Source organism: Nipponia nippon, unplaced genomic scaffold (genome assembly GCF_047370975.1).
Source record: "Nipponia nippon isolate SJK-2023a ecotype South Korea unplaced genomic scaffold, ASM4737097v1 scaffold_25, whole genome shotgun sequence".
Classification (NCBI taxonomy): Eukaryota; Metazoa; Chordata; class Aves; order Pelecaniformes; family Threskiornithidae; genus Nipponia; species Nipponia nippon.
Window position 1 is genome coordinate 4479771 of NW_028262342.1, and position 23245 is coordinate 4503015.

Here is a 23245-nt window from a genome sequence, read left to right on the forward strand (position 1 = left end):
AGCTTTGCTATCACCTCCAGCTCCAGCAGGTTGTGGTGGTGGTGCTGAGCATCACTGACAAGGAGGCTGTTTCTCCATCGGGGTCTGAATTGTGACTATCGGATCCTGAGTTTAGGCAGTTAGGGGTGGTATAGTCTTAATAACTTGGTGGCAATTGCTTAAGGATGCAGAGGGGGTGGGGGAACCACTCCAAAATCAGCAACTAGTCTGGTTCTCAGGGAACTGGTTGGCTTGTTTCATGACCAGCCCTTCAGGGACGTAACTGGAGCTTGGTGGAACAGCAGTTTCGGGGATATCAGGCCTACTGCAGTCATGGAACCGCTTAGTACTGTTTAGGAAAGCAAGCCTGTAAGGACAGCAGAGGGGGAGTTGTTTCAGTGTTAAATTACTCAACCACACACACAGTATTTGCCTAACCAGCTAGACCTGAATTGCTGTTCAAACAGTGCTTTTCTGCCTGACGTTGGCAATCAGGGAGCTAATTACACTGGATTAGGGTTTTTCTCTTAATTACATGAAAAATTTAGCGCGGCTGATGTTCATGAGGCTGCAGGGGATTAAGGCAGAAGCCATGTGTTTATCTACAGGTCAATTATGGAAGCAAAAGCAGTAATGTGGTGTAGCTTTGTCTCTCCAATCCGTGGACCTATCTCATGATGTTGATTTTGGGCCATGGGCACGATAACGGATTAGCTGTGCTGGCTGGTGCGTGAACAAAAGCAGGAGCCTGGGGAAGAGCTGCCTTAGTCCTTCTAGCGTGGTGTTTCACAGCTCTAGGGCAGATCTGCTCCACCTCATCTTGCAGAGGAAGCTACAAGCAAAATCTTTCAGGATGAAGCCAGGCGTGGGCTGGTTGGGTCCTGCTAAGGTGTTCAGAGTCGCTCTGCAGAGCGATGTGCTGCTCGTACGCACCGACACGCCGCTCTTCAGTCCCAGCCCTTTAGCTGTGGCCCCTCTTTCCCTCCCTCCTCCCAGTTTGGAGACGTCTAATGTTGCTGGTGTGCTTTGGCTGGGTCGCTCCATGTTGTTACCATGGCTGCTCTTGTGTTCACATGCCAATGGCACCCATGCCCTCCAGAGGAAGAGCTGAGGCACCAGCTTAAAAGACCCCGCGGTATGCCACCAAGGAGGCTGTGTGCAGCAAGCAGCGTGACCGTGGGCACCTCCACTTGCCTCTTTTGTGACTTTTTTCACCATGAACAAGGGGACAAGGGAAGCCCAGAGCTCCTTGCCCGCCTGTCCCTGGTGGTGCTGCCAGAACTGGGGTAAGGCTTTGCTCCGGGGGCTGCAGCTCGCTGCTGCTCTGCAGGGCTGGGTCGCTGCCTGCTCACAGCGTGGCTGGAGCTGCGAAGTGCTTCAAGTGCTAAGCACAATCCCTGAGCACTGATTGCAGCACCATCCTGCCTGCTTCAGAGCACCAAGCTTCTTCAGTTTTCCCCTCCTTCCTCAGCTGAATTTGAACTTTAACTCTGAATTTGGACACTTAAGGACCGGAGAGTCGATCCATCTATCAGCCTCTTCCTTTCCTTCCCCTCTAGCCTGACGCACAGCAGGGTGTTTCATGCTGTCCCAGGTCTGCGGTGCGTGTCTGATAGCTGCACTGACTGCTCTCGGACGGGGACAGACACGTGCGTTGAGCCCAGCAATCTCTCTGCTGTGTTCTAGGCAGTGTTCAGCAGCATTACATGTGTTGCATATACAGATTATTCAGAGCCAGTTCATCTGCTTATCTGCTGATTAATTCTGAGATGCTGGAAAGGGCGTATGCTGAAGGCTTAGTGAGTTACAGTGCAGAGATGGAAAAGAGGAATTTTTTTTTTTTTCTTTAATCCTTGATCTACTCCAGAATAGCATTTGGGAAGCAGCTTACAGGGGCAAAAGCAGTCTTCCTCGGTGTGTGCCACACATGCTGGGAATGAGCTACCTCAAGCCTCCATCTGCTGGAGACTGGGAGATCTGAGCATGAATGAGCAGATAGGAAAGCGTAAGGAGAGACTCAGCTCCCATGGATTTATACGTGTCTGAATCCTATCAGGAGGCTTTAATACTTCCAATACAGGGCCCTGTATAAGCAAATGTTCTCGAGCAGTGCGCCAGCCTGGCAGTTCATCACGCGTCTTGGTTCTGTGTCTTACCTTGCCTGATGAAACCACGCTTGGTCCAGCTCCCGTACGTCTGGTGGTGTGCAGGACCCAAACGCAGAGCGTGTGTCCCCTGGTAGGTGGTTAACCACCACCGAGCCGAGCTGCTGCGGTGCATGGGGAAGGGGAGAGCCAGGAGCTCTGTCGGCACGGCCGCCCGCGGTGCCAGCGCGGAGCTGCTCTCTGGGAGCCGTGGGGCAGTGCCAGTTTGGCTGTGGCTCTGCCCGTCCTTAAGTGACCTCGCTTGCAAGGCTGTTCCTTTAGTAAAATTCAGCCTGTATACAAACAGCACGGTCCTGCCGGCTGGTGGGAGCTTTTGACTCCTTTGTGTTCTGGCCCGTTTCTTAACTAGAAAATACCTGTTTGCTGTCTGCACCTCTGCCTGTCCGCTGGGCCTCCGCAGCGGTTGTACCACAGGGGCGTGTGATGTTCCCGCAGCTGGCCAGCGCCTGGCACGGAGCGGCCGGCGATGTGGGAGAGCCTCGTTTCCTGGGATTGAAGCGAAGCTGCGTGCTCTGTAATTTTCTCACATCCTCCGTCCGAGCAAGGTTAGATCTGATCAGTAACACATGACTGGTTCTGCATGCACCAGTGAAACCAAAAATATGCACGGCCTCCTTGTTCACCTGATCGCTCCTGTCCAACCTAAAGCATTGCAAAACTACCAGGCAGGATTTCTCCGCGGGTCTGTAAAATGAAAAGATAACAAAATTTAGATTCTTTTATTTCCTTCTGGGCTTTGGCCTTTAGTGGCTCGCAGTTTGGCTTGTGTTGCAGCGTTCCCGGGAGGTGTTGGGCAGGAAGTCTAAGTCATTTGAAACATATTGCTTACATGATGTTTTTGAAAAGGAAAGAGAATAATATTTCCTGAGGAACTTTTTGGTTCCCACCTGATCAGCTGGAAGCCCTGACTTGGGAGAAGCAGGGTTTTCATGTGACAGTTTTTGACAGTCGTTTAGTTTTTTTCCTCCTTGGGGAGAACCACAACTCACTGCCGCTCCTTTAGAGCAAACTCCACATTAGACAATCTTGTCTAAGTGGCTTTTTATTCCATTTTACATGGCCACTCAAGGTCAACAAACCAAACTAAGCAAGACCAATCCCTTCAGCTGTGAAATGTACTGCTGTAGGAGGGCGGTCGTAGGGAGAGAGCTCGCCACCGAGCTGTGGAGGCTTATTCAGCTGGAAGGGCACAGGTGAGGTGCGGATAGATAACACAGATACAGGGCTATTTTGGGGACTTTGGTGAAGAGCTGCAAATGGTATGTGACAAGCAATTCTGAGCAGATACCCTGTACCTCTGTTGCCCTAAATAACACCAGCTCTGTGCTTCCTCTTGTATTTTCTGTCAGTCCCAGAAGACTTAGAGAGGCTTAGTACCCTGCCCCATTTTCCTTCACTAGGGCTGTTGCTCCCTCCCCAAAATGCTACTCGCAACTCCCTCCATCACTAAGAGTGTCCTGCAGGCAGCAAACGACGAGGTGTGCCTCTCTCCTCTCCTATGGGCTCAGGGCAAAGAGGAGACAAAGCCGGGTATGACCCAGGCATCTGTAATACCCAGAGGGCTGAGGGGCAGAGCGGGATCAGCCTGTCCTTTTCTGCGCAACCCGGGCTCCTGTTGCACCCAGCTAACCCGGCTGTGCATCCCTGCTAAAGGCTGCTAGCGCCACGTAGAAGGGGATGCTTTAGGGGAAAAAAAAAAAATCTCTGCCTGTTCCTGGAGCTGTCCTCTTTGCTTGCCTGTGCTTTCATTTGCTTCCCAGCTCTAAGGGAAGGAGCTGGATTAAAGCCACACAAAGCGGGAGAAGCAGGGGTAAGTCAAGGAAAGAATGGCAGAGGCTGAAGGAGCATGTTGCAGAAAGGTTAGCGTGCAGTGCCTTGTGATACAGCAACACCTACCTCGTTCCTTTCTCTTGGAGGCCAACGCTTGGTCTCTTTGATTTTTTCCTTGCTTAGTGCCAGAATGTAAAGCCTGCAAGCAGCAAAGTGCTGCTAACTTAATGATTCCCATTTCCCAAAGAAGCACTGAGCCATCTTTTTAAAAATAATACGGGAATGTAAAGGAAGAAGGGTGCTTAGTGCTGAACAAAAGAAAAGGGAAGTCGTTGCACATTGTGGCCCTTTATTAAGGGACAAATTAGAAGTGAATAGGTTTTGAACCATGCTGCAGACATGCCCCGAGCTGTCCTCCTCCCAGGGAGTAAATCCACAGGACTCTCGAGCGTTTCCACCTTTGATGGGTTGTACTTTGATGCTGGTGGAAGGTGCGAGGCTGATAGCCCTGAACCCCCAGCAATTGCCTCTTTGCAACAAGTGCTCCAAAAGAAGAGCGCTGCTCCTTTGCAGTGTTCCATGCCTGGCAGCCGGATCCCCGGAGCCCTCCGAGTTAATAGTCTCTACCTCCTGCTTTTGAATTGGGCCCTCTTCTGCACTGGCTTTCCTGAATAGGAGAAAAGGCAATCTTTCGGGCACTTCGTTCAATCGTTTTTTTCATCTCACTACTGTTTTTAGCTAAGCTAGGTCTGGTCTGTGCCATGCAAGCGGTTGGGTCGCGGTGTGGCTTTGCACCGATTCCCTGGGGCGTGCTGAGCCTTCCCAAGAGGGCAGGGATGGGAAAGAGCTTCCCTCCGGGTGGGAATCACCCGAGTGCTGAGACTCAAGGAAAAGGCAAAGCTGCTGATTTAAAGCACTGTCCCAAGCAATATGACCTAGCCAGGCAGCCTACCCAAATTTGATTCTAATGAATCCATCCCTGGAAGAATACTACTTAATTAATTAGCAGCTCATTTGCATGAGGTGGCACATTATTTAAGTTCTGCTGCTGCAAGTAGGGCTGTGACAAGGTGTGAGCTGACAGCTTTTCAAATAAAAAGTCTTTTAAAGGAATGATCTTCTGAACTGGCAGCTTTGTTCTGAACGAGCCTCTCATGCAGTAATAAATTAAAGACATGGGGGCTGCTGATTAGTCTCTGCATGGTGCCTCTGTACCATCCTCCCTGCTTTATCTTGGAGGATCAGCTCTCCAGAAGGGTGGAGGGAGCAGAGGGATGGAAGAAGGAAATAAAGGCTTAGGAGAGAAAGAGAACAGCTTCAGTGTCAATATTCTCTTAAGGTTTTGTGCTGGTACCTGTTAGGATGTCTGAGCTGCAGCTTCAACCCAGGAATTGGCTTCTTTCACCTCCAGAAGCCAACAGGGAGGCAGCAAGGGATCCCGCTCCCAAGCTTCTCTTTCCACCTGTAATGGGCAGGGCTGGGTTCGTGGAAGCTCTTCTCCCTGCGGCAGATCCGAGTGCCCAGCCTCCTAGGTGCGCTCCCGACGCAGCACCTGGAACGCTGGTATCGCAGCTGGTTGCCGTTAGCCAGGGGACGCGTGGGGTTGCTGAAACAGCCGGGATCTTTGGTAGCCTGTTGGCTGTGCCGTGAGCTTTAGCACAGAAGGAAGGGGGGGGTTTTCTTTGGTTTGTTTTGTGAAACCTATCTTGCCTTCCCTGTAGATGGGTTTAAACTCTTTGAAATGGTAAGATCGAAAGCAGTCGGGTCTCTCTGTTTTAGTTGCGTGTGCTGATTCTGGGCAGGCTTGCAGCCGCCTTGTCGCACAGGGCTAGGGAGAAAGCCTTGCTCGTAGGAACAATTCTCCCCCCTTAGCACTGGAGATGCGGGAAGTGAGAATTAATTTGGGTTGGTTTGTTTGCTGGGTTGGTATTTTTGTGCTTAGCGGCGTATGTGGGTGCCAGTGCTGCAGACTGCAGCCCCCCCTCCCTGCGGAGCCGCCTGGGACCCCGGGGGGTTTCTCGGTGCTCTTCCCCAATTAGCCCAGCAGTTCCTCTGACTCGCTCTTCCTCTGGGGAGCTGCAGATTCCCAGGTTGTGACTTTGAACACTTAGCTAATGTTTCCCAAGCAGAAGAGACGGGAAACACATGTGGGTGTGAAAGACACATACATAGAGACATTTTTGACATGAGTATTGAATTCACAGAAACCTCAGATCTATAAATAATTTGGGTCATGACGCCTGATCAGAATAAACTCAGGCTGGAACCCACCCTGCCTCCCCCGGCACCGTGCATGGCTGCGCAGCTGCCGACCCCGCGCTACCTCCCGCTCCCCAGACCTGCGGCACAGCGCCCGCTTCCCTCTCCCCCCATCCCCTTCTGTAGGTACAAACTCGGGCCTGCAGCCGCACAAGTAGGCGGCATTTGCAGATCCTGGAAATGAGGCATCATCTGAGCGGAGGGTACCAGCAATTTAATCCATCAGGAAAGGTGAGATCCGAGCAAGACAGGGACAGAGGAGGTCTCTCTTCTCGCACCTGGAGCTTCCCTTAAGTACAGGGAGGGGATGGAGGAGGAAAATGTCTCCAAAAAAAGGGGATTAGGACTCCAGAAAACATGAGCAGAGAGGTGGTCTTGGCTTTGCGCTGCCTTGGTGCTTTGTCTGTATTGTGCCCAGCAACAGGAGGGAGAAGTTGGGATGCGAGGCTGGGTTTGCTTGGATGGGGCTTTCGTGTCCCCTTGAAGTTCAGAAGGAAGAGTGAATTTGAACAGCAGGGCTTTGTGGAGCAGCATCGCCCGCGCGGCCCTCGCTGGAGGGGAGCGGGGAGCTGTGGGGAGGGTGCGGGTGCTTGCACCAAAGTGCCAGCGATTTACCTACCACTCATTATTGCCTCTTGAAATTGAGTCCTCAAGCAGTGTCGAGGGGCAGAATGAGATGAGATGCTGATGGGATGCCACGGGGCTGCTTGTCGCTGGTCCCACCGGTTCGTTCCCTTCCCAGCCGGATCTGCTGCCCATCGCTCTGATGGCTGCAGCCGCCCTGCTCTAGGCCTCTCTCTGGCACTTTATGAAAGAAAGATCTATGCCTGCGGAAATTTAAGGAACGGTCACGGTACCAGTAGGCAGCGCTTGAGAAAAACCCTCTCGGTTGCGATGCAGCTTCAACGCCTGTGCGCTAGCAGGGCTCACTGCAAAGAGCTCTTTACCAAACTGATTTTTCTCCCCAGCTGATCCAGTGGAGTTGTGTAAGGCCAACCCCAACGGGGATTAGTGAGCGTATTTAATTTTTATTGAGACACTGTAATTCTGGAAAGGATAGATTTTCTCCTCCCTTGGAGACCAGATCATTTGGTCTTGAGGAGCTGTTCTGCTACAAGCCACTCAGCCTGACAACGTCGTGACTTTCTGGAGTGAACCCATCTATCGAGGCTTCCCTGTGCTATCTTTGGGGTAAAAATAAAGGTGGTGCCCACCATGACAGATGTATTCTATCCTAATTTGGGAAAAACGCATAAAGAAAATGTGACAGGAAAGAAAGAGACTGGGATATGAAGGAGCCTCCAGGTAATGAAGTTAATTGGATATGCTGATTTGAATTGAATGTGCATGTAAGGGTTGTCATTAACTTCCTCATGGACATATCTATGATTTAAAGGAAAGATACTTAATGGGATTACTATTTCACTTTAATTTCAGGGGGGAGACTTCTCACACGGAGAGCAGTGAGCTAAATCACGCTCCTGGTGTTCCTGCCTGCAGCAGGCGTGTGCAGGGAAAGCCAGTTCTTGAGGGCTGGGTTTCTCCTCCCGCAGACGGGGACGCGGGGAGGGATGCTATCCAGCGGTTCAGGCAGGGCGGGCCCCATGCGTCTGCAGCAGCAGATTCGGATCCCAGATCTGCTACAGACTGGCTGTGCGATCCTCAGCAAACCACGCAGCTCCCCTGTGGTTTGTTAAGGACCTGCAAATGGCTCCGACCTGGCTCCCCGAGCACCAAGAGTTAGCTGATGTTAGCAATGCTCTGAGGGACTCTAAGGGGTACTTTACTCCCAGAAGAATTTCATATAGGGTCTGAAGGGCTCTTGGAAACTTCTTGTGTAGAGATTTGCAATTTCTGTTCTGGATTCTCCCCTCCTAAAGATTGCCATGCTTTTTTCTCTCTGGCTGTCGGAGGCAGACGCCAGCATGGGTGGTAACGCTGTAAAATGATACTGTGAGAAGGGGTGTTCTTGAGGGGGCCAGCAAAAGTGGCAGGGCATCACGTGCATCTCGCCTCCTTTTTAGTCTGGTGTGAATGTAGAATAGCCCGGTTTAATTAAACTGGATTAGCAAAAGTAAATTCTTTCTGCAAAGACTATTTGGCAGAGGCACATACAAAAAATCTGGGCTGATATTTATCTATCTTGACCTGTTTTTAGGAAGCTTCTGCATTGCTGAGTCTCTTACTTGGCGGAAACTTCCTTTAATACCAGGTCTAGGTAGGAGGAATCCCACAATACTACAGACAGAAAGAGGAAGGGAAAGGCTATTTAAACTATACTGTGCTCCAGCCTGATTCAGAAACCTGCAGCCAGTAACCATCTTTCTGCTAATTTTCCAGCACTGAAGCAAGAAATCCATCCTAGACCTTTATGGGAAGCTTTAATGGGAAATGCCCAAGAGCTGAGATGTGCAGACGTAAATGGCAAAAAAGTGGCAATTCTGCAAAGATGCACCTTGGCAGTGAAGGCTGCTCCTTGTTGTCTTCGGTTTCTATTTCAGGCAATAGATGCAGTAACACTCCAGTGCGCATTCCCAGAGCTGACACAGTTCTACTCGAAACGTCCATTTTACGCAGATGCAATGTTATTTGATAGTAGTCACCCTGAAGGGCTAGAAATCCTAGCATGAAAGGAGCAGTCTTAAGGCTCCAGGGTTGACTGGGCTTTTCACTTTGTCACCGTTACATGCAAAGATAAGCAAATTCAGCCAGTGCCTTGCACCTCCTGACCAAGAGCATCTTTTCAGGAGCCCACCCCGTGCCTCTATGGGCCATTTCACATGGACGGTTGCAGGCAGCAGCGAGGTGCTTTGGGACCCATCTCCCATCAGGCGCCTGCATCCGTGGGGAGACGATGCAGTTCTTGAGGAGTTAACAGGTCGCCTTGCATCTAGGATCCGGGATGGGGAATCAGTCCCTTCATGCATGGACTTATTCAGCTGTTTTTTTCTGGCACCAGGCATTGCATCATAAGTCAGCCTCATTGAAACACTTGTAATGAAAACAGACAGGTAATTTAATCATGGGAAGTTCCTACAAAGAGATTCAATGTCATCTAATGGGAGCCTGCTGGGGGGAACTGGAAGGGAATCCAGATGTATCTTAGCTCTGGTACAGGCTGGGCAAAATACCTAACAGAAGCTTCAGTACAATAGGTATGTTGGAGCTTCACGTCATATTAGATCCTTGAATGGCTCGTACGCTTATCGCCATGGGTGCTACACTGCAACATATACGTGACACAATATGGTATTTTGCTAATCTCTTAAGATAATGCAGAGCTTATGCCTGCAGTCTGTGTAGTGGGGGTATTAGACACATAAATCTGCGCAGTGCCTTTGAAGGGCTGCAGTTCCCCGGATTGAGCAGCATTCTGCTCCGTCACGCGGGGCGTTCTGCTGGCCTGGCGTCCTCCGAGCCAGGGATGGTATTTGGATTTGCAGATTATGTCGTTAGGCACTTTTCAAGCCGTGTTTGTAAACATACGTCAAGAGTGATTGAGGAAAGTGCTGTATCTGTCCCAAACGGCTTCTCTGATTCACGTCTGAGTGTGCAAGCCTGCGATCTGTCCTCCCAGTCTCTGCTGTCTGTCAGGTGGCTGAGCATATCTCTGGTCCTGGACACCTCTGGTTTCCATTGCACCGATGCGCTTCTCCCCATACCTCCCTGCTCCCTGTTTCACTGTGCTCCCACCCGTTCCAACCTGCACTGCTTCCCTCCGTGTCTCTCTCCTGAATCCTTCCTGTGCCCCATCATCATGTCATGGGAGGAAAAAACTTAGTAGAGCTAGGGGGATGTAAAGAAACACAACCACCAGCAGGCCAGCCCTGTCCCGCTCCTCCCCTCTGCTGCGTGGCTGTGCCTGGAGCCTGGGCTCAGGGATGCACCCAGACTTGTCGGGTTGGTACCACGCTGCCATTCTAGTGATGGGTCAGGAGTTGTTCGGCACTGGAAGGGCACCCATAAGTGAGGCAGAGGAATTATTTCTCTCTCCAGACATCAACAAGAAGCTTCCTGCTGTGGAGATGATCCCTTTCTTCTTCCGCGTTCACAGGAATCATCATTCTTCTCTGACATCATCATTTGTTGTCATGGAAACCAAGCCCTCAGGAAGAGATGCAGTGGAGCATCCCGGTGTCGGTGGGTGCATCACAGGCACTGTGCTCTGGGCACGGGGCTGCGGGATACCCGGGTGCCTGTGACGCCCACCACGGCGTGCAGGACGGGAGAGCAGCGGGCTCTGCTCTCCTCGTGTCCTGTAGTCTCTTAGCGGCATGGAGCCGTCTCACCTTGACAGGCTCATGAGAGACCACCGGCTGCTCCTCTTGCCTATGGGGGAGGCAGGAGGGTGCAGGCAGCACCCAGCACCCTGTGCGGGGCTCCGGCTGTGTCCCAAGATGCCCGTGCCAGGCACAGCTCCAAGCATTTTTCCAGGCTGGAGGAGCCATCACACACGTGGTGCTGTCTCCAGCCCAGACCCGCAATTCCCAGTTGGAATTGGCCTGCACAAGGCTTGTCCAGTGGTATCTCTCTTTATTAGCCCTGTCTGACCTCATTACTAGAAAGAAGCTCAATTTAACGAGCTGCCGGTGCCCCGAGAGGACTCTGAAAAACAGTTGTTTTTCACAAAGGCTGCTGATCCTTCATGTCCAGCGTTTCCATTCCCGTTTGGCCATTAATCAGGTGTTTGCATGGAAGTGGCTGTCTGTCCCTGACAGCCCAGTGTCCCAGCTATTTGTTCCTCAGGTGATCTGGCAGCCTTGTGTGCAGGCTGGTGCAGGAGATGGCAGCGGTGCGTGCACAGGCACTGGCTCCGGAGGCAGCGTGGGTTGCTCGGGTTTGCAACACCCAGCAAGGCACTGGTCTCATACCGGTCTCAATCTGCCTCTAGTGCTCAGTATTTCATGAAGGCAATGAAGTATCCTGATGTGCACAGGTGTAGCTAAAGCAGGATTTGACCTTCTGCCTTTTTTTGGATTTTCCTTTCTGAAAGTTGAGGGCTTTTGAGCCTGGCTTGGGCTGCCTGCTTAATCCTGCCAGAGGCTCCCTGCGTCTGGCCGTGGGTGTTAAATCAGACACCTCAGATTCACACCTGGTGTTTTTTTATATCACTAAAAACTCAGAAGGTAAGGAGAAAAGAGAGAATCCAGAAAATAAATGCGTTTGTGTACCCAACATGTCTTTACGTGGCAGGAGGCACAGGGCTCTTTCCAAGAAGAGGATTTATCCGGAGGAGGGTGCAGCGCAGCATCTCTCCTCTATGAGTGTGAAGATATCCTTGTATTTCCAGCTGGGGTGGCACATTTCTCAGATAAATCTTAAGATGCTTAACAACCTGCTCTCTTACCTCCTGGGGACGTGAACCAGAAAAAAATAGATGTTCCTCTCTGCTGCTCCATCCTGCCTCTTCTGAAGGCTTAGACTTGTCCAAAGCTGGTTCTTCGTGCCTCTTCCTCCGTACTGCAGCCAGGCAGGGAGTAATCGAGCAGCAAAATGGGATGCGGCAAGACAGCTCGGCATGCGGCTGCAGCAGATGGCATCTCTGTGATAAGAGGTTTTTCCAGGGACAGGCAGTCCCCTGTGCGTCCCTCTCCTCGCAGGGCAGCACGCACGTGCTGCCCAACACCCTGCGTGCGGAGCGCGTTCCTGGCCCCGTCCAACAGCATCGCTGTCGCTGTGAGCCACGGGGCCGGCCGCGGCTCCACCGAGCCCTTGGCTCGCCTGACTGCTCTCGTTTCCCTGCCTGACGGTTGCCAACGTTTTCAGCGATGTAGACACCATGTTGCAATCCAATGGCTATTCAAATATGCAAATCCTGGTAGGAGAGACAAAGTAAATTGTTTGTTTATCCTCCTCCCTTCCCCTTGCGCAGCCCCCAAGGCCATACATTATTAACTTTTGGAAGAGATGGCATATCCTCAATAGCAGCCGCTCCTGGCAGGGCTGGGATTTGTCACAGCTTGGGCAGGTTTTCCTGCAGGAGCAGGGTGTTGTCTTTTGGTGGGGTGGGTGATACTGGGAGCCCATCAAACTGAACAAGCCATATGGCCGTCATGTTAGTCCTCTGCTCGCTCAGCAGTACTGGGCTGGACTGGGTTCGCCATGCTGAATCCTGCAAATTTGAAGGTAACGGACAGCAGCAGCATCTCCAAGTTTTTAGGCAGAGATGGTATTGTAGGAGGCTTCTGTGGCAGCAAGAGGTGATGGAGATTGCCTGAGTCTCATTCTTTATGCACCTGGAGGAAAAAAAACCCTCTGCTGTAACTTGGCTTTGTTGTGCTGCCTGTGGAGTCTTGTGGTCTTCTTTCAGGCTTCTTTTGGAAAGAATCTAAAAAGTTTACAATTTTTGTTACTCTTGGATGCCCGCGGTCAGTCATAACACACTGACAGTCTGTGTGCTCCCCTTGTGACCGCCAAACTTTCTCATTATTTCTCATGGATTGGGGAGATCACATCAGCTTCAGTGGAGAAGGAGCCTTTGCTTTAACTCCTGCGTGCGCATGTTGCTCGCCAGCTCTTTGCTCTGTCTCCAGCTTGTGAGCTGAGATTTTGAATTAGATTCCTTTTCCTACCTCGTCCTCCTCCCTTCACCCCCTAACCCCCAAATAAAATCAGAATTTGGCTGCTATGAAATCACCTGTAATCTGTTTGTGCTTCTTCCAGATCCGAGCAGATGGTCCTCCTCATGGTGGAATTCAGTATGAAATGGTGACAGTTTTCAAGGACGGGAGCCTAGTCCTTCGAGACATGGCCTTCTCCATCGATCAGAAGTATCTGTACGTCATGTCGGAGCGACAGGTAAGGCGTCTGCTTCTGTACATCCATGGTTGCGGCTTCCTTCCATAAGGAGCATGTTGCTGGAGCACATGGAGCTGAGGTGGTGCGCTCAGCCCCACGGTGCGGAGATCGGTATGGGTAGATGGAGCACCAGCAGAAGCTCGGTTTTATCTGGATCTGACCAGAGACTGAAATCAGGGCACAGGGGAGAGAGTTGTGCCCACTTGCTTTTGTCTGCAGGTGTTGGAGCTGCTGGGAAATGTGGTTTGGTGCTCTGAACCACCCCTGCTTAGATAACAAGATCCTGAGCCACGAGCATTACTGATTCACTCCCTGCAGCAAGGTTGGCAGGGTGTGGTTTTGTGTACCTTTGTCCGAGCATCCTTATGATGGCTTTATTTATTTATTTTAAGTGGTTGTGAGCGAGTGATGCCAGTGGGCAGAGGTGAGACCAAGCGTGGTGTGGGTAGGTGGGCACCCCGGACCAGCCCTGCCTGCCGGCATGCTGCGCTGAGTAGGGTGCTGGGCTGCTAGGTGAGCCTCGCCCCCGGCGTAGCAAATATCCCTTCTTGGCTCCATGTAATCAGGAACAAATCACGTAATCTTTACCACAATTTCTCATTTGAAAAATGAGAGTAGTTTTTTTCCTATATTATACTATGGTTTAGTTAAAACTAGTTTAGTTATAGTTTAGTTTTGTTATCTTTAACAGCGGTGGCCAGTTTAAGTTCTAGCTGGGTCACTGCCTCCCAGCTTGTGCCGGTGGCTCTGGGACTTGCCGCTGTTTACTGGCCACGAGGCCCTTCCTCTGAGCCTTTTTCTGAGCAGGATAAACTCCTGCTCTGCAAAGAGGGACCAGACTGTAGAAAGCAAACCTGAAATTATTATGATGGGAATTTATGGCCAGTGGTCCACAGGAGTCTGTTGCTTAGGGGAGCCAGCACAATGTAAATAATCTGGAACCTTCTGTTCTTCTCTGAGACAAGAAAACACACAAAGCCCCCACCGTTAAGCCAGACTTCTGGGTTCACTGACTCTGTTGAGCATTTTATTGGCTGTTACTCACGACTGTGTAATTCAGATTAATAGAGCTGGTGCCTTGTGGGTGGTGGAGACAGGAGAAGGGTCACATCTGAAGATGTCTGGATGCTATTAAAGTGTTCCGCGTTAACTCTCTGGTCGCTAACAGCTTTCCACGTCTGCTGGTAAACAAATATCTGTCGTCCCTCCCACCTGCTCCGAGCGAGATGCTACGGAGAGGTATCAGTGTGAAGTGGTCGAAGATCGGCTGATGGAGGGAGAGAGCGAGCAGCTATTGTAACAGCTCGCCTTGCGCTGGGGAGCTTGCAGCTCCTCCCAGCGCCAGCAAAGCTCTCTTGCTAACCTGTAGCTAAACAAAAAATTGGCAAATGCTTAGCTTGGTTATGAAGTTATTTAAAGCCAGGGAATAAATACTTCAGAAGAGTGCAAAGTCGTCTTCCTGCTAAAAGACTTAACTGAATGAATCCCAGGGGTTAAAGAAGGCATTATATGCTTGTTATAGCAACTCAGTCCTAGAAACTGCCATGAACAGCCACAAATTTAGGATCCCATTCCAGCTGCAGGATTAGATGGTAATAATGAGGATCTATTCAAACTTTGAAATTGAATTATTTGATTAAAATGTTAATGTTGTGGTCATTTTCCCCAGGAGCCACGTGCTCCTCGTGCTCATGCCAGGGAGGAAGCGATGCAGCGCGTGTCTCAAACAGTTGAGGAACTGTTTTCCTTAGGAGGAAAATCCAGTAGGAACGCCTCCAACTCATCTTTTATGAGGCGAGAGCATCTTAATATTCATCAAAGTGCTAATTTGCTTAATTGTGAAACAAAAAGATGTGAAGAGAATTAGCAAATAATAGAATATTCCTGGAACATTAATTCCAGTTCCAGCCATGGCTCTGGCAAAGCACTCGCCTTGGGGGAGACTCCGGGAGCAGGGGGACGCGGTCCATCGTTCCTTGCTGGACTCGCTGTAGGATTTGCCTTTTGCCCTTGTAGAGATGCGTGCTTTGGGTCCAGAAGCCCAGGCGTGCCATTACATATGGATTTTGTCAGCTCCTGTGACCCCGCTGCCCTAATCCTGGCAATGTGATAGTTCAGCAAAGCGGAGGGGAGAATATCTTTTTCCTGAGTGCTATATAAAGGAGCCTGATGATTGAAAAGGGGTAGTACTAAGAGAAGGAGAAAGGTCCACCAGCTTCAGAGGGCTGAGGCTGTAAATGGTGGGAAGTGCCCTCAGAATTACTGAGAATATACAGTAAAAATGTCTTCTGAAGTCTTGAAATCTGGAACAAAATGAAATTCTGCCACAGTAAAATGACATAGAGAGCAGCTGTTCTTAACGTTGATCTGCTGCACGTTAACGTACTGGGGGAGGATTGTCCAGAGGATGTGATTTTAAATATCTGCTGAGAAAGAAATAAGATACATGCCTGTGTCAAAACACATCTTTCAAAAAAGGGGTTGGTTTTGTGGAATTCAGCTAAGAATCCTGTGCTCCGCAGTACTGATCCGTAGCAGGTCTCGAGCTCCGGCGGCTGGGGTGTTCGGTACAGACCGGCGATGAAACGCGATGCTCTGTGTTGGACTGATGATGCTGAATGAACTGAGATGTGTGGATGCTTCCCAACAAAGAGTAGATGGAGCAGTTCATTGTGAAGCCCATCTTCCTTCTGTGCTAGCAGCAGCTAGGATCAGCTTTATGCTGAAATACATTAGGGAAAGTAGTTGCTTCATCCTAAAATCTGGAGTTGTGGTTGTAGGCGCAGTCCTTCCCCACTCCCCTTGGCTCCTGTCCCAGCCCTGTCTGTGCCTCGCTCCAATTTATCCGCAGTCCTTTTTAGCTCTCCATGAGCTTTTCATGTTTCATTGCCAACTTCTTCCAAAGCAGAATATTTGACATTTGATTTCACTCCCACAAAGCACAGAAGCAACAGTCGCACAGCCCAGTCCGGGGCAGAGAAGGATAAAGAAACTTTGCTTCCAGCCACTTATTCTGAGTTCTTTAACCACATGATTTAAGAGTGCTTATTAGGAGCTTTTACAGGCTCTCTTCCCACTGCACCTGGTTTCAAATAGCTCTTATAGCAAAAGAGAAACGATTCTGACCCTGACTATTTAAAGCAGAAATTCATTTCTCAGCGTTGCTCTAGCAAGCAAACACCGTTGCTGCCCACAAGCTGAGCAAGGCTTGGGTAGCGCGAGATGCTGCTGAGATGGAGACGTGTTGCGTTAGCGGAGCGACGTGGGGTGCCAGGGCGGGAATAGCAGCGGGGCCGGGGAGCAGGGCTGCCAGGCGTCGGCAGAGTTACGCCATGCCCTCCCGCCGAAACGGCAGTAGGTGCTGCGGGTGGCTCGGCGCTGGGGGGGACCGGCACAGCTGTGGCAAGAGGACTCGCACCGTGGCTCTTCTTAACCGGTGCCCAGCGTGAGCTGCCTCTTGTTTTTCACAGGCAGACAAATTCAATTAGCAGTTTCTACCAGGGAAAAAAAAAAAGCCACAAAATATTGAAGTGGAATCGGTAGTGTTGCTGTCGTGACGGGCTCGTCGGCTGCTTCGCTGACCTCGGCTGAGGCGTGAGGGTGCACCCAGGGCGGGGAGCACCCAGCGCTCAGGCAGCAGGTGAGGGGTTAATGGCAGTGCAGGGCAAAACCAGTGACAAATGTCGTCGGGCCACCAAGAGCCCCCAGATGAAAAATCTTCCCATTTTAATGGTGAGTCTGTCATGGAGCCCACACCAGCAGCCCCTGCGTGTGCAGAAAAGCTGCTCCGATTTCTTGCTTTCAGAGGGAAAGACTGAGGCTTACAGGAAAAGTGCTGGTTATATTGAGAAAAAGTGGCTTTATACTTCAGTCCTGAAGCATTAATTGTCTGTGCATCAGGGAGACGGTAGGTTTTTTTAATGTATGAAAGCTCAGTGCATTTCAATTAAATAAGCCCTGTAAGACGAGAGCAGTTTTATGCCTCCAAGGCTGCAACCCCTTTTTACTCGCTGTATCTGCTCTCTGTGCAAGTTCAAGCTGTTGCAGCACTGGCTTCCCATGCAGCAGGTTTGACTTTGCTCCCACGTACACCTTCAGCAATCGAGAGCTAACCCTGTGAGAAATGGTGGGCATACTTCAGCACGGAGATTATATAAGCATCAGCAGAATTGGGGCCAAAGATTTTTGCAGCTCTTGATAGAAGAACAAATTTTGTTATTTTTAATCTGGGAGCGAGCGGAGGCTCAATCAAAAGCATGGCAGGCACCAGGGCAGGGATTGCCGTCTCCAGAAGATTTCACCACCTAATCAAGGGCTATAAACATGAAATTTAGAACAGCGTGATCAAAATACTGCAGGGCTTGTTGGAAGGAATATCACTCTGCTAGTGAGGAGAAACATGGCCCAACAGGTCAGGTCTCTTCCCTTCCCGAATGCAGGGCTGTAAGCAGAGGGTGCAGGAGGCAGAGGATGGGTGCAGGGTGCTGGCAGAGGAGCCAGGCCTGGGGGCAGGCACTGCCCCTTCTCGCATTGCCTCAGGCACACCGTACTAAGACATATTTTTCCTTCTTTATTTTCCAACACTTTTTTTCAGCTAATGATCTATCACTTGTTTGTGCTAATCACGTAAAATACTTTGATGAAGTGCTGAGGTCACGCGATGCGGGTCTGCTCCCTGATGGGTGAAGCAGCACCTTCCTAATGAGATACCTGGCCAGGACATAGCAAATGCAAAATTCATCTTCCATAAGCATCCTCCAAAATCCCTCCACATTTCATTGCCTCAGAAACACTGCTGCTCTCAGCTCATCCGTAGTTACTTTGGTGGTTAATTCTGCCACGGGGGGATGATTTCATTCTGGTTTTATACGGTACGTTACAGAGCAGCATCCTGCTCCGTGACTGGGAAACTCACCATTCCCGTGGTAGAAATAATAACACATAATCACCCAGTGAAATGCAGATAACATCAATTAGCACAGCAGAGCTCTGAGGGCCATGGACCTCTGTAGCCCGAGATGTACTGAGGAATCCTTTGCTCCTCCGGTGGGTACCAAATGCTGCGTGGTCGGTCTGCCTGCGCGCGTGATGCTGCGCCGCTCCGTGCCCGTTGCAGGGTAACCTTGCCTTAGGGGGAGGCGAGGAGGATTTGGAGGGTGTGGGCTGACTTTTTGTTGTTTTTAAGCGAGCACTCACTAGAGCACCTGAGCGATTTCTCGTGGCCGATGTGACATTTTTATACCCGGTTGATGTAGTTCAGAGCTCCTTATGCGGAGTATTATGAGCAGAGCTGTGCTCCCGCCCGATGCTTGGTGGGAGGCAGTGAAGATTAATGCTGGCCCCTAAAGATTCCCCTCACGCCGTGGCGAGAAGGGCATGGCAGCGGGGAGGGCAGAGCTGCTGGAAGGGATGGTCCCCAGGTGCTGGGGGGGCTGAAGGTTGTTTGAATGGAAAAGGAGGTGGAAGGGGCTGCTTTATGTGTCTGCAGCTGCTTTATCCCAGCCTCGTCTCTTAACCAACAAGGAGCAGTGCTCTAGACATCATTACTGTGCGTGCATCAGCACTGGGGAGCGTTGACCAGTATGACCGGTATTAACCTGGCTATGAGCATCTTGCGGAGGGCGGAGGGAGCAGGCAGCGCTGCCGGAGCTCGCTCAGACCTGTTGCTTTTCCAGCGACTGAAGTTCCCCCCTCCTTTTTCCATATACATCATTGCGGCTTTAGGTAAAGAAACTGTCTTTTAGTCTGCTCTGTTAGCTGTGAAATATTTGCTTTGCAAATGCCCCCGTGTCAGGAGCTGCAGATCTGCAGGAGTCTGAGGATGAATTGTTGTGTGGCTCCCTGTCCTGTAACCCCGAGATGTTTGAGTCCTGTGAAAACTGCCTTGCTTTGGACTGAACTTTCTGGATGCTGATTGAGAGGGAGGCAGGCGGGGGCTGCCCGGATGATTTAGAAGAGGTTGGAATTGGAGTGAGGGCTGAGAAAAACAAAGTAGTCCATCAATTCTGGAGTAGCGAGGCTGTAAATACTGATGGTGTCCTGAAAAGAACTGAGAAAACACAATAAAAAATGCAAGAGATGTGGATAAAAGGGTCTGGAGGCATCAAGAGGGGAAAAAATGAACTGATTAAATTTTTAACTACGTTATCTGCTAGTTGAACAGCCAGTTAGCTGGGCATAACCTTAGCAAAGTTTGAACCACTGGGACAGGGAAAATGGCTCAGATGAATCTCACCAGAGGTGTCCAAAATCCTGCCTCCCGTGAGCTACTCCAGCCGGTCGTCCTGTGCCAGCACCCATGCAGGTAACTGCGGGTGCAGCGGGACTCCTCGGCCCCGGGCACAGCTTGCCTGGTGGGGGCTTGCTACGACCCTCGGTGTCACCAGCCTGGCTGGGACCTCCTGCTGCTCCAGCACGCTGGGGTGCATCAACACACTTGCCCAACTTGGGTTCCTCCACGACCGCTGCCAGAAAGGCATAACATAGCCATAAGCTGGGGCAAAGAGGGAGTCGAGTAGCGGGGGACAAAAGAGGGAGTGCAGGATGGGGAGAGCACCCCCCGGGAGCAGCGCGGTCCTTGCTGCAGCGGAGCTGCTGGCCTGGAGGAAGGGCTGTGCTCCACCGGGAGGTTTGCACCAGCTCTGTGCCGTCCTCTTCCACCACCACCACCTCTTCCACCACCACCTGCTCGTGCTACACTCTCCTAAAATTCATAGGCTGATGCAGGTTTTTTCCACTTTCCTCCCTGTAGTCAATTAGGAATAATTAAGAAATTCAGCTAAAAACTTGGCTGAGGTCATTAACAATATCTACCTGACAAGAAGGATGTGTTAATTAACATCAGTTGACCAAAAAAGCCCCGGCCCGGCCAGGTGGGACAGCATGCTGTCTCATTTTCCTGCCCTGCTGGCAGGCCATTTGTCACGCGTGCAGGGCTCTGGCCACGGTGGGGCTGATGTGGCCGTGCCCAGGCTGGTTCCAGTCCATCTGCAGCCCCGCAGCCTGCTGAGATTTATGTACGGGCACAAAATGTGCAAGCATTCAAGGGTGTGGAGTTAAGTGCAGAAGTCTTTGAGGTAACGAATACTTGAAAAGTAAACTTTCCTGGAAGAAGCGGTAAAAAAATGCCCCAGTGTAAAAATTCAACATCAGGGTCAGTGGGTTTGTTTTTTCTAAATGAGATACATCTTAGGCATTGCTCATCTGGTTGTTGCTTTCAAGTGCTTGCTAGGTTTGCTTTCAGGGTTTGTTTGTTTTGCTTTGTTTTTTCTTTGTATTAGTCTATTTTTCCCCCTGCCAGTCACAGCCACAGGGTTCCCATGTGTTTGCTTCGGCATTTGCTTCCCTTTCCAATTCCTCCTCTTCCACAGACCTATTGTTTCATTTTCAGGCAAGCAACCACAGTCCTGAAATATTTCCAGAATTTCCTTTACGTGCCCGTACACACACACGCGCAGCCTCCTTCTCAGCACACCCGTGCACTGGGTGTTGGTAAGGGGACAGCTGACAGCTCCTTGATAGCTGCAGGAAGGTCTAACGTCCCTCCAGATTTGATACCACCCCCCTCCACTCCATCTTGAAAGCAAGCGGGGGTTTCTGCTGCATCTCTGTGGAGGATGCTGATGTTCATGGCTGAGTTTGAGCAATGCAGGGAGCGCTGCAGAGCTGTGGGGTTGCTGCAGGCTTTGCATGTTTGGATGGACAGACAGATGGATGATGGTCTCCTGTCCTTAATAGGAGCAATGAGAGAAGGGGAGAACTGTATTCCCAAGAGAGAAAATTACTTGAAGGAGAAACCTGACATTTTTCACTCAGTGCTCAGCTATGAAATTTAAAAGCAAACCTCAGGTTTCTCTGTCTCTCTACTAAAGCTTTCTTAACTTTTCCTCTTCCCCCCCTTCCTACGCTGCTGTAGTAGTTTGTCTTCTCAGCAAATGAGTTTGGCGGGTATTCAGCCGGTGAGGAGGGGAATTGTTCACACCGGGCGCTAACAAAAAAGAAACATAACTCACAATATGCTGAGGGGAGCTCTGAAATTGCACAAATTATTCTATTTTATACTTTAATTAGTTTGAATTAGCAATGGGAATAGATGCATAAAATGATCCAGCGAAGGGTGAAATGGAAAAAGGGATACGGTATAAAGTATCGCTTTATTATTATGAAGTTTGCAGGAAGCAAGCACAGACGATGTGCAGGCACTTGCCCCGCTGAATCTTTTCCCTGTGAGCTCAGACCCGAGGACTCTGCAAGGAAGGACGGCAAGTTGTCTCGTGCGGCAGTCGCTGCCCTTGGGCGCAGGCTTTGCACGTGCACCTCGGAGCCTGGAAGGCTCGGGACGACGTGGCCGTGAGAAGGATGGAGAGCAGCTGAGAGTCCCCTCCAGTCTCCTCTCCAGGCTTGGCTCCTGGCTCTTCCTTGAGCTCAGGCTGAATTCTGTGGCTCAAAGGGGCAGAAGGATTTAAGAGAGTTAAGGTCCACCCTGGGTCTTAACTTTTGAGCATCCTCTGCCATTTTCTGTTGTTCCCCTCAAGGTTCTGAAAAGTTCTGCAAAATCAGATGGACTGGGTTTTGGCTTTCAGTGTATTTTTTTTGTTGTTGTTGTATTTCAGCTCAGTTGAGGGAAATACAGCTAGAAACAGAGATTCCTGCAATGATTTTGAAATGAGCAGGGCTAAAAAAATGCAGTCTAAGTCCCAGCCCAACCCTTCGAATGCACTCAGCCAGCCGGACCCTTAGGCCAGTCCCACTGGCACAGCTTTAATGCAAACAAGTATTCAGCTTTAAAACCAAATTCCCATCAAACTATTTGAGAAGTTCGGCAACAGTCAGAAAAAAAGTTCCTGCCGATTCTAGATAGGCTGAAAATGATGGATGTGCCCCAGGGGAACTGGCTGTAATGGTGTTTCAAGCTGGGACCAAATATAAAAGTTAAGGCTAGTTGAAAGCAGAAAACGAACTGTTTTTGTGGGGTTTGTTCTCCCTTTCCCTCCTCCTTCCCTAGCAAAATGGTTCCCCTGTTAAAACCTTGCTGTAGTGAAAATGTTGAGATTGCTCGAGAGTGCGCCAGACCGTGGGTATGGAGGAAGGTACAGAGGTTTTACTGGGAAGCCTGGGACCTTTTCTGGAGAGCAGGCAAGTTCAGCACCCCAAATGAAAATCCTGAGCACCAAACCCTGCGCAGCTCCTGGCCGGAGCTGTCTAAGCAAGAAACTCCTCCAGCCCCGTCCCTGTGCCGTCCTCGGGAGCCACTCGATAACTCTGGCATTTCTGGCCGATGCTAGTGAGGAAAAGGAGCTCCATTAATAATCTTCTATTTATTTAGCAGTGCGCAGGAATGTGCCCAGCAGACTAAACACTGTGGCTTGCCCTCTGCGCCGCGGGGCTGGGGGGCTGCGTGCCAGCCCCAGCCGTGCCCAGGGCTGTGCTCGGGGCTTTCCCGGGCCAAGTCTGCTGGGGGCCAAAGCGAGAGGAGCACAGCGTTCGTCAGAGCTGGAGGGGGCCGCAGGAGGGGGAACGACAGTGGGATCCTGAAGGTTTCTGTGCGAAACCTTCTGTGCGAAAGAAATCATTTTTAGTGTAATCAAGCTTAGAAAGTGCTCCTTGCACAGGGAGATTGATGTTTTCCCTCTTTCTTTTCCCTCTGCGCTTACCTGCCTGTTCGGTTATCACAGCTGCCTAATTTTCACTGGATTCTTTGCAGAAAACACCACCAGCCTGTGAACATTTTGCTATCCACTAACAGATTTACCCTCCCCAAAGCCCTATGAGATGGAGCAGCAATATCACTTTTTAGATGAGGAATTGAAGCACAGAGATGCTACATGACCTATCCTAAGGCACAGAGGAAATCTATGGCAGAGGAAGAGACTGAACTGAAACCTCCCAAATCCTTAGTCCCGGAACAAGGGACCATTCTTCATTTCATCACTGTCCGGTTCGGTGCTCCATAGTCGCAGTGAGGTGAATACAGGAAGAGAAGGCACTGGTTATGGCTTGCAGTGACAGATAGTTTACAAAGTCTTCATCGATGTGAGCGTCACCTTCCCAGCTGCGGTTAGTCATTTGGATGCTTAGAAATGTACATTTTTAAAAAAATTAAATCTTCATAAACAGATGATTCCGGTGCACAAAATCACTTTGAAAGCATTTAACCTTCATCAGTAAATCCCCAAGAGCCTGTCACGGAGGGGGATGCTGCTCGGAGGCGATGCCAGCGCGGTGGAGGCCGCGGTGCCGCGCAGCTGGCCGGGTCCTCGGGAGCCTGGGGAGCG

The 23245-nt window shown here is 50.6% G+C and overlaps 1 protein-coding gene across 12 annotated transcripts in view; it reads left to right on the forward strand.

Annotated features, from left to right (window-relative positions):
- PLXNA2 (plexin A2) overlaps window positions 1-23245 on the forward strand; it is a 260299-nt gene that overhangs the window by 140161 nt on the left and 96893 nt on the right. For all 12 annotated transcript variants that reach the window (XM_087761945.1, XM_087761940.1, XM_009462408.2 and 9 more), the window contains one exon: window positions 12837-12971. In XM_087761945.1, coding sequence (XP_087618071.1) covers window positions 12837-12971 — 135 coding nt within the window. The remainder of the gene's footprint in view (window positions 1-12836; window positions 12972-23245) is intronic.